This window comes from Odontomachus brunneus, unplaced genomic scaffold (genome assembly GCF_010583005.1).
Source record: "Odontomachus brunneus isolate Ranch 3 - 2012 unplaced genomic scaffold, Obru_v1 Obru_scaffold_013, whole genome shotgun sequence".
Classification (NCBI taxonomy): domain Eukaryota; kingdom Metazoa; phylum Arthropoda; class Insecta; order Hymenoptera; family Formicidae; genus Odontomachus; species Odontomachus brunneus.
The window spans coordinates 291,422-306,048 of NW_022639463.1; the positions used below are offsets into that span (position 1 = coordinate 291,422).

Sequence of the window (14,627 nt, forward strand, 5' to 3'; positions counted from 1 at the left end):
GTGGTCCGCGTTTCCCATTCCCGACAACAAAGCGCTTTTAAACAATCTCCATTGTACCCGTAATCCCGAGCCATGCGTGAAATCAACACGTTTTTCCACTTAATTGACAAACACACGCCTCTCCGTCCGTGTGTTCCGACGAGCGCCCACCGAACGTGACTTATAACGGTTGCGTATCACGAGAATAACGAGCGATATAACAAATGCTACTCTCAGGTAGCTCGCAAGATCCGCTCGCGAGAGACGACGTATAACCGCGACGACGATCGCGACGTAGCGAAATAATTGTGACGTTTCGAGCAAGAAAGTATCCGTTCTATTCGCGCGTGTCGAAGAGCGATCAAGAAGAAAATAAGAAAAGAACGAGCGTTGGAAAGCACGGCCTCTTTTAGTCGCGGATTAATAGCTATTAAGAGTTTTTTTTCCGAACGTCGACGGTGACGGCTCATTAATGTAAACTTCCTTCACTTCTTTTGAAGTAAAAAGTTACGGAAAAACAATCTCGCTCGTGTATGCGTACGTGATTGCGGTAAAACAAACAGTAAGATTCGCGCTAATAGCTAATTACTAATGGCGGTTTTGTCCGTGAATCTCACGACGGATCGTCGCAGAATTTTATCCGCGGGGAGAATATCCGTCGTGGAATGTCCTCGACGGAGAAAATGACAACTCACGAGGCTCGCGAGAGTTAATTGATGTTGATTAAGAGTTAATTGCACCAGCAACATAATCGACATCTAGTTCATCGCCGTGGGACAGGATAAATAGAGGGTTCGGTGATTCACACTGCGTGCAATAAGAAACAACACCCGTCATCTGTCGTGGTTCTATGTATATATACAATAATTTATTTCGCTACGTAATCGTTTTCTACATTTACAAATCGTTTTTTGCTCGAGCGAGTACGAGTACAGAGTATAGATCGATGCGCTAACGCACAACGTGTAACGAGCAGCCTCTCTTTCGCACGCACACTCGCGCACATGCGCATCTCCAGCGAGAAGAAACAACGCGAGACGCGACACACGCGGTGTGAAACTCGCTAGACAGACGGCGACGACGAGTACAGAGAGGAGGACGGAACTATATTCTCCATTCTCGACTCGTACAGAGATATTCCGCGCGATCTTCCCTCATGATGCGAGATTATCCCGTTCGTTAAATAGACGTTCGGTCTAAAATACAGAACTCGAATGCCCTCGAGAATACGGATGTTAAACGTCTGCGGTCGCGTGCAGCTCGGCAAAATATTTTGGCCTTCGCGAGAACGGGCAAATTTCACACCGGAGCGCGCCGGAGCTGTGCTTCGCATCAGGCCTGCGCAACATGTAACTAGGCAGTTTTATGTTTTACGTGTCCATTTTAATTTAGCCTCGCTGATAATGCTTAAACACACCTCACTTTTATCGTAAGCGCGCGTGGCTTCGCTTGGAATAATTGGCTCAACCGGCGATTCACAGAGAGAATCGTACATTTTCCGAAAATTTCGGCACGTCTTCTTCGTATGAGCGCTACAATCTAGGAAGGTAATCTAAGGAGATTCGGGCATTTGTTTTTCTTTTCGTGTAAAAGGAAACAAGCGCCGCTTGCGTCTCTTTTCAAAATAGACTTTTGACAATTTTCTTTTGAGAAAAAGAAATGCGATGGTGTGTGTGTGTGTGTGTGTGTGTGTGTGTGTTTGTGCGTGTGTGTATTTGTCGTCAAAATAATTTACAATACAATAACTATTGATCTCTCTTAACTCCTACTTCTCGAATCAAATAACTCTGAGTTCGGCTTAAAGATGTAATTTTTAATAAGTTAATTATATTAATCTATAAATACATACATACACATATATATATATACACTTTTCTAAAAAGAGAAGCGCGAGTAAATGCACATACAACTCTCCGTTTATTCCTCCATATAAATATTTTCAAGACATAACAATTCTGTAAATATCCTCAACTCGCAATAGTGAAATCTGGCGCTTTCTTCCTTTTACCTCTGTAAAGCATTTCAATCTATGGCGCGTGTCGCACGAAACTCGCTTGATTCGGACGCAAATAATTATCAGGTTGGTGTAAAAAGCTCTGTCATTATCCCGTTGAACGCTATGCTTTTTCCGCTGAAACAATCGACTCGTCTAGGAAAGAGACCGGAAAGTTTTGGAATTAAAAGATTTCCAAGTGGAAAGAGCACAAAACTAATTCCGTTCTGAATTTGATCCGACGGACACGGCATGTCCGTCGCGAATGAAATCGCCAAGTTGCACAGGCCTGGCGCGCTCGGAGTAACATAATCGACTTTAAAGCTCTTCTACAACGGTCGCAATGTCGATTGTGACGCTCCTTACGACAATGACCGCAAACTCGTGACGTGACTTGTCTGTAGCTACACTAGCCAATCAGTGGTACAGCTTTATAACACTGACGCTTCCGATTGGTTATGGCAGACAAGTTCCCGCCATGAGCATTGCGACAGTCGCGCTTGTGACGCGCGTTGCGACTGAGTGTGATCTCTGGAGTCCCTCGAGTAAAACGCGTATTCTGAGCTTTTTTTTATCGCTAACAGCGCCTCTAGAATTGGCCCTATAAACCTTCTTAATGCTTTCTTAAAATGAATCAATGAAACATCACTCTGATTTGCAGTTATAAGTGTTGCACTTTCACAGTGCTCAGTGCTATACTTGTAACTGATATATCAGTGACTATTCACTGATTCACTTTAAGAAAGTGAGTCGCTTTTAGATAAAAGAGAGTTTAGAATATAGGCTTGAAAATCTGTTGGGTTCTGTTGCGAACCGATTGGAGTAATTTCGTTTTCCATGAGAAAAGAAATCTGGAGAATAGCAGGATAATTCCGATCGGGATCCATTTCGATAAATTCCATTGCGTGGTCCGCAGGGCTATTCTGTAACTTTTGACGATCGTGTATCGTTGCGTTATCGTTGCGCAGATATAATACATGGTAGAAAAGCTGCGCAACGAGATACGCCATGCTAATGACATTATCGTTAGGAAATTACAGAATAGGGCTCTGCCGAGAACACTTCCGGAACTTCTTGCCGGAATTGGTTTTTGTTTCATCGAAAATGGCGGATCTGAAAATTATCGCATAAAAAGACTCTGCAAAATTTTAGAGACTCTTCCGCAGAAGGCAGTGCGATCGACATTGCGGCGACACTGTAGACGAGCCTTTAGATCCAACAACGTCGGTGCTTGCGCTCGCACCTGCTCTCCTACTCATCTAGAGATCGTCTAATTATTGAATTACGTAGACAGAAGCCGCGACACGACTTCGGCGGATGCTTGAGCGATAATCGTTATCTTCATGCACGAGGACGTGCGGCGCTGCTGCCGAGCTTTCGCGATCGACGACGACGACGATGACGACGACGACGGCCGTCATTTTTTTGGCGCGTACGCAAGATCGCCGTGTGGAAATGTGAATAACTGTAAAGTCAATTATCGGACAGCGTTCGCAAGTCCTCGGGGGCCAAGCTCGCGACGAAAACCAATATCAAGCGAAGACAACCTCCCGATAAGAAGACGGTATTTACGAAACGAGGAACTAACGAGTTATCTACGAGGTCTTCCTTCTACGCCTGTTTCGTCGATCCGCGACACATATGATCGTCTTCGAGTCAAGCGCGACTGTGCCGAAAAGCATCCCCGCGCGAACGTCCCGTCCGAATCGTCGCGTTCGCTCTACAAAGTAGCACCAGATCGCGCTCTCTTAAAGTAAGAATCAGTAAAAGTGTTTCTGAATCGGCGAACTTCACGGCGATGATCAGGTGAGTATTCGCTGAAATTTCATTGCAAAATCTGCAGCAAGGTGAAAGTACGAATGTCTGGACAACGTACCTGGGCATTCTTATTGTTTCGGTCTTTAAACATTTAAACTTTCAACATGGAGTATATATATACATATATTTTTTCGATGTTGAAAGATACTTAAAGGCCAAAGCAATAAGAATATTCAGGATACGTTAGGTTGGCTGCGTTATGTACGTGTCTAGCATTGATACTTTTACCTTACACAAATCCGTCTGCGGCGATGTAATTAACGGCTTTGCTTTGCTCATGCGCTTTGCGTGCGATGACACTGTCTCTGTTCGCAAAGTTCATCAGTAATGGGAACAGTAATTATTGTCAAGTGATCCAAGATTTTACCGATTGCAGAGTGATATAACTAAACTATCGATTATAAGTGAAGCAGCAGTTTAGCGAAGAGAGAGCACGCACGGAGAGAACTTCATATTGAAAATTATCGTAGAATTTTGCAATGGATCGACTGTCCTTTCGCTTCATATGTACACGAAGGAAACAGTATAATTGATCCGTACGTAAATCTGATTGGTACAAACCAGAGACTTATGAGTGGATCAACCGTATTGTATTTTCTGTGCGTTATTAAAAAACATGCCATGCCAAAAACATGTCTCTAGCGAAATTGATCATGTTCCTTGATAAGATGGACAGTTACCGACAGTTTATTCTACTGGAAATATAATGAAATTGAAAAGAATTCGTACGAAGAAGCAAACTATATAAAATGTTTTCTCCGTATATGTACTGATTGTACTTTAGAGAGCACGAGAGATCATCTGTAAGATGATCAACGCGGCCAAGAGGAGGACATCCGCGCACGGAAGCTTTTCGACGTATCCCGACGTAAGTAGTACGTACATTTGTTCCTTCGCTCATCCGACGAAATCGGACTCCTTCGCGAATGTTCCAGGACGGTAGAGACCTTCCGCGTCGTATCTACGCACGCTGGAGGAGCGCACGTCGTCTCTCCGTGTGTCGTCGAAACAGCGAGGGTGTCCCGTCGTCGTCGTCGTCGTCGTCGTCGTCGTCGTCGTCGTCTCGGTATCCCAGAGATGTGCCGGACGAGCGAAAGTGGAGTTTATGAGCGGACAGCGCGCAGAAGGAGCGCGTCCGAGGAACGCGATTAAAGGCGTCGAGAAGACGTCCCAAGTCTTGGTGGCATCCCACGTAGGAGCCGTTCGGCTGTTTTCGACCGGGACGCGGAGCGGAGTTCAAGTGGCGGTGCCGTAGGATGGCCTCGGAACGCCCGCGGTCGCGACGGAGTAGCCGGCGTAAAGCGGTCTGGGCGCGAGAAGCGAGGACTTTTTCGCGTGAGATTCGTCGGACAGCCTCGCAGTCGCCGCCGTCTCGTCACCGGCACCAACACTACCACCGCCACTGCCGGCGCAGTTCTCGCCGCCACCGCTACTCTCGTGCAGGTTGTCGTCGGGCGCGATGATGTTCTCGATGGTAAACGGCTTCTTCACCCGCTTCTCGGTGCCCGGTAACGCCGTATTCGTCGCGGTGAGAACGAGCGCAGCGGCGGCGGCCGTCGGGTCCTCGCGGCTGGGCAACGTTCGTTCTACCTCCATCACCAAACTCGAGATCGGCGAGAGGTGACGATAGGACTTGGACGCGGGCGAATTCGGTGAAGTCGGCGAGATCGGCGGCGAGACACCGCCGCCACCGCCGGTAGTCACAGCGCCACGGTACAGATTCATCCTGGACGATGAGGTGGACGACGACGAGGACGACGAGAGTGGCTCGTCCGCGTCGGCGAGTTTGTCGCGGTAGGCCGCCGCAACCTCATAAGTCTCACCTCCGAAAACAGCCGTCTCGCCTTCCCTGCTGTCCAGCGCACCGCGATGATCACCGGACGACGACAGACGTCGTCGCTCGTCCCGTATCTCCCGCGGTGGTGGGACGCTCTGTTGTCTGGCGGCAGCCTGCTGCTGGAGGTACGGTAGCTGCGACACGGCCGCGTACGACGACGGCGAGACCGGGAAGCCGGGAAAGTTCCACGAGGCGGAGTGCAAGAGCGCCGCCGCCTCGTACGTCCTCAGGATCTCGTTGCCGCCGTCGGCGGTCAGTCTCTGCCTGACCTCCGGTGACAGCAGGTAGTAACCGGCGACTGCTTCAGGCGCGGCAGGCACGGCCGGTAGACCAGCAGCAGCGGCGGTCGTGCCGTCGAACCTACCGAAGCCGCGAGCGGCGAATTCGCCGGGACCAGAGGCGGCGGCGGCGGTGGCGACCATCATCCGTCTCTCCTGTATCTCCCATCGGAGAAGGTCGTCTCGCAAGCGATGGAGGTTCGCCAGGCTGAGACCGTTGGCGGAACACGTCGCGCTCGCGTCCACGATGACCGTGGTTTCCGCGTGCGGCTGCGATTGCGGATGTGGTGCCGGCGGCGGCGGCGGCGGCGGCGGCGGCGGCGGCGGTGGCGGCGGTGGCGGTGGCGGCGGCAAAGGCGGCGGCATCGCCGAGGCGAGCGCCTGCAACTCGGACTTGAGCAGCTCCTTGTCCGGCTTGTGCAGCTTGAAGCGTTTCCGTCGGCGTAGGAGCGAGCCGTTCTCGAACATGGACAACGCGGCAGGGTGCAACGCCCAGTAGGCTCCCTTTCCCGGCCGATGCGGACCACGCGGCACCTGGAAATCCGCCACGGTTTATCACGCTGCTGCTGCTGCTGCTGCTGCTGCTGCTGCTACTACTACTACTACTACATCGACTGTTTGTCCGATTTAATCGGTACCCGAGAAGAGACCGAATCAGGTTGGGGTCATATCGGCCAGGCGGTTCGTATTCACATTGTGTAAAGGAAGATGAGCGCAAAATGTGCCTTTCGGAACCCGTGGAAAAATCTTCGAGCCCTATTCTCGACTTGAATTTTGTATATTTTGAAGGATCAATGTGTGTGTGTGTTCGGTACATATGGAAACTAAAGTTCTATTTGGCGCACCGTGAGTAACAGAAAACACACAAGATGCCACTTGTAAATTCCAAAGAGGCCCTTTTGGCAAAGCTAGTAGGTTAGAATGGAATCAAAAGAGGCTGAGACACAGTAAAAAAGATTTCATTACCGCAGCTAATCACAGCTTAATGAAAATATATCTATCGCTGTAACTAAAAATTTACTGTTGTAAAATTCAGGCTGTTGTTACGTCGGTTTCATGGCTAAATATACGCATACTAGCAGCTACACTTTAAGTATCCATATGTTACAACGAGATTCAGCTACTGCACAGATCCTTGCTGCCGCAGCTAACTTTTTTTTTTTCATAAAGTACGATAAAAATTTCGATTTGGGAAGTATATGTGTTCTGAAAGAAATATTGTGAATTTCCTTTGTATTATTTCTTCCGAATCGAAACTTTAACTCTATTTTCGACCTTAGCTTTCTAACACCTGTACAATCTGGTGGGATCAGTGTGTACATTTAATACACATAGAAACAGGAGTCCCTTTAGCGCCTGTAAATGGCAGAAAACATACAAAATGTCACTTGTAAGTTCTAAAGAGGGTCTCGCAAGGCAAAGTCAGTGAGTCAAATAGAATCTTGAGAAGTTGGTGTAAACTTCACAGTACGAAAATAGGCTGAAAATTTCGATTCGGGCTCTCACAATAAGTGGATAAACGAAACCGCGTGGCTAACTTGACTCGGTCTCTTCTACTTGTAATCGCACCATAGGCGGCTCTCAACGAGATTCCTCGAATACGTGGAATGATTGGTTGCGCTCGACGTCCGCGACGACGATAGAGAGCGGAAACGGTGACGTTGTCGTTGATCGGGAAACTCGAAACCGACTCGAAACTAGACTCGCGCTACTTGTCCGAGTCCACGCTCCATGAGCGACGAATATACCGGGGCGCTCTCTGCCGTGAGCCTTAATTGATATCTCGATGCGCGATCGAGACGGAAGATGCCGGTTGGTCGTCGCGTAAAACGCGCTAGAAGCGCAACGTCCGAGGCAATTACGTACGCTTCTCGTAAAGCACGGCCGCTCGTATTACACACAATCACAGGTGGGGGGAGGACTCGTGTTTTTCCTCTCTCGATATCGCGCGGAAAGATGCCTCAGTCGTCCACAGCACCTCGATGCTCTCGACGATGGCCGCGATATAACGCGCTCGGTCTCTCACAGCGGCGATTGATGAGCTGTAGAGAGCCCGCGGTTCATTACTTGCCAGGAACGAACAGGTTTTACATTTAATAACGCGAAACGATTATCTGCCGATCGGGCGAGTTAATTCGATCGGAAAGGCAACCTGCTGCCGGACAGATCTCGCGGAGGGAAGGAAATATATCGCGGCTGCTATTATTACATTGTACCACGCCTCGAAGAGGAGGTAGAGAGACGTGGTGATCAGCTCTCAAGCTGCGCTCTCGCCTCTTTGGCGACCGTCTCTCGCGCTTGTGTTACGGGACCAACTCGCGGAGTCGTGTTCGCGGCGGAGGAGGTAACGCTTTAACGAACGCACGTCGCACATTGCAGAATTTTCCGCGTTTGGCGGAAAGGCAGCAGAAGTCACTCGTCACTGCTGGTGATCAACTGGTAGTCGACAATTTCCGACTAGCGCGATCTGATTGGCTTCTACCTTTCTCGGTCGAGGTGTGCATTCTATGCCAACAAATTCTGCTCGCGTAAAACAAATCCGAAATTAGCACGAGAGAAAATTTGTAACTCGAAAAGGTTTCTCCAAATGTAACTCCTAATTGTGTGTGACTCGAAAACTGTTCGAGACGCGACATTTCTCAGGAAACTGACTCGAAACTGATCGATTGATCGGGAGAATAAGGGAAATCGGTGTCTGCCTGTTCTTTCGTACATGCTTTCGGACGCGACAATCTCGGCTCTGTTTGATTCGCGATCGGCTCTTCCGGAAGATGAAATTTCTCGCAGAGACATTATTACTTTCCACCGTTGCCGTTTATGGCTTCACGCTTTCTAACGACGATAATTATTACTCCTAGCGAGCAAAGACATACGCGATGCGAATTTTGCTTAATTTTGCTTGTTGTACGAATTCCACTAAAAAACAAGTAACGTTGAAATATTCTATATTCTAGTGTAACAATAATGAGAAACATTACAATTGTTTGTATCTGATCGGACGAAACGTTTCTTTGTCTTCTATTTCTCTCTTAGATTTTCTAATTTTCTAAGCGCTCCTACCGACACGACTCTGAAGGAGAATTCACATCTTAGCAGAAAAGCAGAAAGACAGAAACTCCAACCAAAACTCGCACTGGTAGTTGACAGTTCTTGCAGAATATCTTGCTTACTACTAACGCGGGTTCCAGTTGATTTTCTATTCTTTTCTGCTTTTCTGTCAAGATGTGAATTCTCCCTTATGCCCATATCAGATTGAGCACTGTATGAATTGAAGATTGCGATCGGACCAATCAGGTGATCTAAATCTTGGTTTTGCCTTATTTGATTGGTCCGATCCTCAATCTATAGTCTGATACGGGCATCAGTGCAGAATTATACGTTATTCCGAATACTCTTTTACCGACGAAAGTACCTCTAAATGCGGTTTATAGGCCTTTTGATTGACTCCCGCACTTAGAGACCCTTTAATCGATAAAAGAGAGAGTTCAAAGTAACCCGTAGAGTAGAAATTGATCCTATAGTCCTAATCAGGTCGATCCCAATCGGCTGTTTGGTACAAGGTGGTGTCCGGGTCCTGATAAATCATGTATCGTAGCGTGGCAATCAGGACCTTATTAATAATTAAGACCCGATAACATCACCTTGTACAAACCAGATTGGGATCAACTTGATCAGAGCTATGGGATATCTAGTCTTAGGGAACAGTCTTAGAAATGTAGAAGGAGAAGCGAGCGAGCGAGCGAGCGAGCCGACGGGTCTTTCGTAATTTTGTAGAACCGTGTGCGACCGTACGCGCCATGTCGGTGATCGCGCACGTTGGCAGGTGCGAAACAGATGGCCCGATAATACAATGACCAAACACCTTGCGCCCTGCGTCGCCGTCGCTTCGCGAGCTCGGACATTCGCGTTGAAAAGGCACATCGTCGCGCCGATCAACGACGAAGATCCGTTCCACCCCTCGTCACGCTTCATTCGACGTTTCCACGACCGCGCTTCGAGAGAGAGAGAGAGAGAGAGAGAGAGAGATGATACTTCTGGCTAACCACGAGGTTCTGGCGCAAATGGGTGGACAAGGCGCGTCGTATTCGTCGGACAAAGCCCGAAAGGAAACGAAGGTTACGTCGCTTTGAGGGGATTTTTGTTGTTGAGCGTCATGACCATTATGAGTACGTTCGGAAAGGACACTATCAACGTTCATTCTATCCTTGTTGTACATTTAAAAGGCGGCAAATATGAAATGAGCGTTGATAACGCATCTGATGTGTGCGAATACGACCAGACTTTGCGAGAGGACAAAGTAGAACGACTCGGAATAAAAACCACGGCGACATGAGCTCTCATCCTAAACTTTCTTGTTGATAAAAGTGCCTCTAAATATGACTCGCAAGCCTTCCGCAATTGTCTCAGCATCTTTATCGATAAAAGAGAGTTCAGGATAAGAACCATGGACTCTGGACGCGGCCCCGAACTAACCTTGATGAAGCAATCGTTGAAGGACAAGTTGTGCCTCAAAGAGTTCTGCCATCGTCGCGTGTCCTTCCTATAATACGGAAAGCGGTCAGCGATGAACTTGTAGATCTCGGCGAGCGGCAACATCTTGTCCCTCGACGACCATATCGCCATCGCCGTCAGCGATATGTAAGAGTAAGGTGGTTTCTGGTCACCGTAGGTATCGCGCGACGGCCGCGGCATCATCAACCAGAGCGATGCGGGTGGTGAAGGACGGAGGCAGGGAGAGAGACAGAGTAGAGAGAGAAAGAGAGAGAGAGAGAGAGAGAGAGAGAGAGAGAGAGAGAGAGGAGGACACGTCAAGGGGATTTCAATACACAGGCTCTGACTCCGCGGTCTGCGGGGTTCGTCCTCTAGGACTCTGGCTCTTCCGGATCCACGACGTTCAGCATCGTCCACGACGTTGGCTGACGTTGGCGCGACATCCTCCGGCCGAGTCGGCCTCGGGAAGAGCGCGAGAGAGGCTGTCGCCGTTGACGAGCGCCGCAGCAGCGCAACCAAGAACCGAGATCCCCATCGGACCCAACCACGACGCCGGGGTCCGCGGCTGGCCGAGGCGAGTCACACGTGTCACGCAATATATCACCACGCGTACAGCAGGAGGGATTTCTCTACACTCGTTGGCGATTTGTCGCGAGCGCGCGCGCGCGCGGGCTCCTCGACGAGCTCTCGCTCTCCGTTCCGAGAAATTCGTCAGAGAAGCGACCGGACACCGCGAGTAGCCGCGATCGCGTCTCCACGGATACTGCGGTCGATCTATACCCACACCCCCGCACTACGAGCTGCCCCTACCTCCGCCATCTCGCCACTCACGCTGCACCCCGGATTGGAGGTCGTAGCCCGGTAACTTCCCAACCAGGGCTCCGTGAGAGCCGTGTAACACCTCTTTCGTGTCCAATGGCGCTCGGCTTTTCCCTACCCCGGGGTGCGGTGCGACGCGCGACGGCACGTCGTCCATTTCCGCGCCGTCGAGCGAACGCCGTCCAACGCGCGCGGTAGGTACGGAGGGCCGGCGTTCCCTCGGCCACCTCCTTCGCATCGTCGAGAGACCGACGAGAGTAACCAGCCAATCCGATCGGACACATCGTGATTGCCGTCGTACATTACGTCGGGAAGACGAAGGTGGACTCTGTCTATCTTCTTCCGCGCGCGCGTCGCGATACGCGAATCGATTCACGGGGCTACCCTCGTTGTCGGTGCCCTCACCTTCCAACGAGGCTCACCGACGAGACAACGGTGCTCGCTTCGACGAGTTCGATTGCCCGGCCCGACGATGTATGGGCCGGGTAGACGAGTTTCGAGTACATTTGCGAGTAAACGTGATAATCGTTATCGCTTCACGGTGCTTCTCGGCGCGAAATTATCCCTCGAGAGAGTATCCTCTTTCGCTGGACAACGCGCGCACGCGCATGCCGCGACCTTGGTAGCACCTTGCCCTCGATCCTCCTGTCGGTCGCTCTCGAGAGTACGCGGCATCGATGAAATTTCGATCGACGTTTCTTTTTGTTAGCCAGATCCAATCTAATCGTTCAATTTAGATCGAACCTTCACACCGCTGTCAGTCCAAACGGCTATGGCAAATGGAAAGGTGGGAGAAGGTAAACCAATCGCAGTGAATCGCAGCACCTTCCGCGGTCAGGGCTCTACTGCGAGTAGGCGTGCCGCTACGCCTTGCGTCGAGCCGACAAAATGGCAATTCTCCTTATTAGCGGTGCACCCTGGCCATCGACATATGCATCGACATCCGAGACTGAAATTATATACTTCCGGTTCGAAAGGCATCGTGCGATTGAGGCCAGTTCAAAAGATCGAAACTGTTCTCTGTAAATTCATTTAATAATAATATGTAACTCGGTATGTTTGTTTATCTCGTAAGTTCCTCTACAAAGGGCAAACTGTCAGTTATATATCTCTCAATTTCGAATCGGATCGTGATAACAATGTTCCCACAGGACGTCTTGTAAGACGCGCGATTGTAATTTTAGCAGCGGATCTCGTAAGGAATTTAGTGTCGACTTTTGCTCGACAAAAATGCCTAGGGAATATTCTGTGTTATTTAATGTACTTCATCTCGTCATAACCTGAGATGGAATTTATTTAAACTGGTCCATCATTTGATGATCCTGTGAAAGAGAGATCAAAACAGAAGGAACAAAGAAAAGTAGACAGGAACAACGAGAACACAGCTTATAGCTGCAATTGGAGAAAAATGTTCGGGATTATCGCGTGAAGATTGAGAAAGAGAGAAAGAAAGAGAGAGAGAGAGATACGCTTTATTGAAAATCTACAATCGTATATTTAACGTAGATAAGAAATAATGTATAACATGCACTACACGTAATGTGTATAATCACACATCAAGCCTCGACGGCCTGAGACCTAAACGCTGGATTACATACTCTGGCATACAATACGTGGGATTGATCGGTTTCAACGAATAGTGCTTGTCTAACAACGATAACGCGGTGAGGCCGAACAACGTGTGAAAAGGATCGGCTAAATCACCAGGTCGATCGCTGAAACCGCCGGATTCAACGTCTTGACAAGTCAAGATATAATTCACCTATAATGAGATGTACATTAAAGTTCCTCATTGCAGCTATTTTGATTAATGATGCCAGATGCGAGAAAACATATGCTCAAAGTTGCGGAATACGTCGAAACATAAAATAATGTGTCCGTAAAATGACACTTGTGGTCGAATATATTTGTAAAATATTCCGAAAACTTTCCAGCCAACCAATAAATAGCCGTAAAATTAACTTGACGAGTTCATGAGAAAAACTAGGTTGCATATCATTAATTTTACGCTTAATGATTATTAAAGCAAAAGAAATTGGAATATTTTACAAATATGTTCTGTTTCATCCCGTGTTTCTTTATAGGTATATCCTTCGATTTCAGCGTGTTTTACAAGAATTTTGGACATGCGTTTTCTTGCCTCTGACATCAACTGAGAATTCAGCGCCGAAGGACCCGAGGCTTGAAAGAGAATCGATCAACAATCTCAGTCCAATGTGATATAGTTTGAATGTATTTTACTCACTAAGCGCTTCTTATCTATCCAATGGAGGCGTCCCAAGATCGCCAACGCTGATAAAACCCACCAAGAGTAACACACATCCGGCAATTTTTCCGGTCTACCGTTCAAACCGCCCGAAGGCAGTTGTCTTTCGCACAACCACCATCCTAAACGATCTGCATCTATTAAATGCAGATGACCTGAAAAGTATGCCAATAAGCGACGATACTTTTCGCTAGAGAGAAATAACTTAAAATTAATTTCAAAAAAAATTGTACTTGAAAAACATTTTTGTAGTTCTGAGACATTGCACAATAACTTGTACATACTGTACACTTAGAAAAATATAATTTTATTCTTAATGGAATCCTTTCAGATTAGTCTCAAGTGTATAGTCTTAAGATAATCTTCTAAAACTAAAAGGAAAATGTTCTAACACTAAAAAAAAAGTTTATCAGTTGCTCAATTCTAAGTGATCAACTTGAAAGTCAGAGCTTATAATATTATGAGATTTTTTCTCTATTTCGTGTATTATATGCTTTTTAAATCTTAAGCCATTTTTTCCACACCCTGTATATGTTCATTTTGTTTTACCAAAATATGACAGCAGGACTTACCTGCGTATATAGAAGTCTGTGGCGAAACGTTTTGCCAAAAAAGTATTCCTCTTCTAATAAAATAGACTGTTAATATCGGAAATCTACTAGATATTCATCTTTTAATCTTTTAAATCAAGAGGAATATCTATACAAAAGACGTAACAAACAAAACTTGCAGATAAAAAAAGACGAAATTCCTCTAAGTTTTAAACTCCTGGTCCCATAGCTCCTGCTATGGAACTCTGAACTAATAACATCAAAAATTAAAAAATGTGTATTATTTTCAAATGAGAAGACATTTGTATAAAAAGTATTTCAAATCACTTGAGATACTTGCAAAATAATCCGAAAACTATCTTTTAACCTTCACAGTTAATAAATAGCCTTAAAGTTAACATAGCAAAATCATATGGAAAGATAGGTTAAAGAAGTAGGTTGCAAATTACGAGAGACCAGAAACCTCAAGAGTATTATGCTCGGAACATTTTCCTTTTGGTTTTTAAAAGAATCCTCATATAGAAGCCATAAAAGAATTTCACCAAGAGATTATATATATATATATATATATATATATATATATATATATATATAT

The 14,627-nt window shown here is 47.2% G+C and overlaps 2 protein-coding genes across 5 annotated transcripts in view; both read right to left on the reverse strand.

The window, feature by feature from the left end:
• Window positions 1-825: 825 nt before the first annotated feature.
• Window positions 826-11,175, reverse strand: LOC116840930 (fork head domain-containing protein FD4-like). Of its 3 annotated transcripts, none has more exons than XM_032808289.1 (2): window positions 10,732-11,175; window positions 826-6,439 (listed from the first exon to the last, which is right to left on the reverse strand). In XM_032808289.1, the coding sequence occupies exon 2, from the start codon at window positions 6,371-6,373 to the stop codon at window positions 5,027-5,029; it is 1,347 nt and encodes a 448-aa protein (XP_032664180.1). In that variant the 5' UTR covers window positions 6,374-6,439; window positions 10,732-11,175; the 3' UTR covers window positions 826-5,026. The 3 variants fall into 3 exon arrangements, with proteins under 3 accessions (XP_032664180.1, XP_032664177.1, XP_032664179.1); XM_032808286.1 differs by having other exon boundaries at window positions 10,379-11,175; XM_032808288.1 differs by lacking the exon at window positions 10,732-11,175 and adding an exon at window positions 7,475-10,527.
• A 1,492-nt stretch (window positions 11,176-12,667) lies between these two features.
• LOC116840956 (geranylgeranyl transferase type-2 subunit beta) overlaps window positions 12,668-14,627 on the reverse strand; it is a 3,688-nt gene continuing 1,728 nt past the window's right edge. For both annotated transcript variants that reach the window (XM_032808341.1, XM_032808340.1), the window contains exons 5-6: window positions 13,461-13,636; window positions 12,668-12,977 (exon numbers count right to left, since the gene is read on the reverse strand). In XM_032808341.1, the coding sequence (XP_032664232.1) occupies window positions 12,765-12,977; window positions 13,461-13,636 (389 nt within the window). In that variant the 3' untranslated portion in view covers window positions 12,668-12,764. The remainder of the gene's footprint in view (window positions 12,978-13,460; window positions 13,637-14,627) is intronic.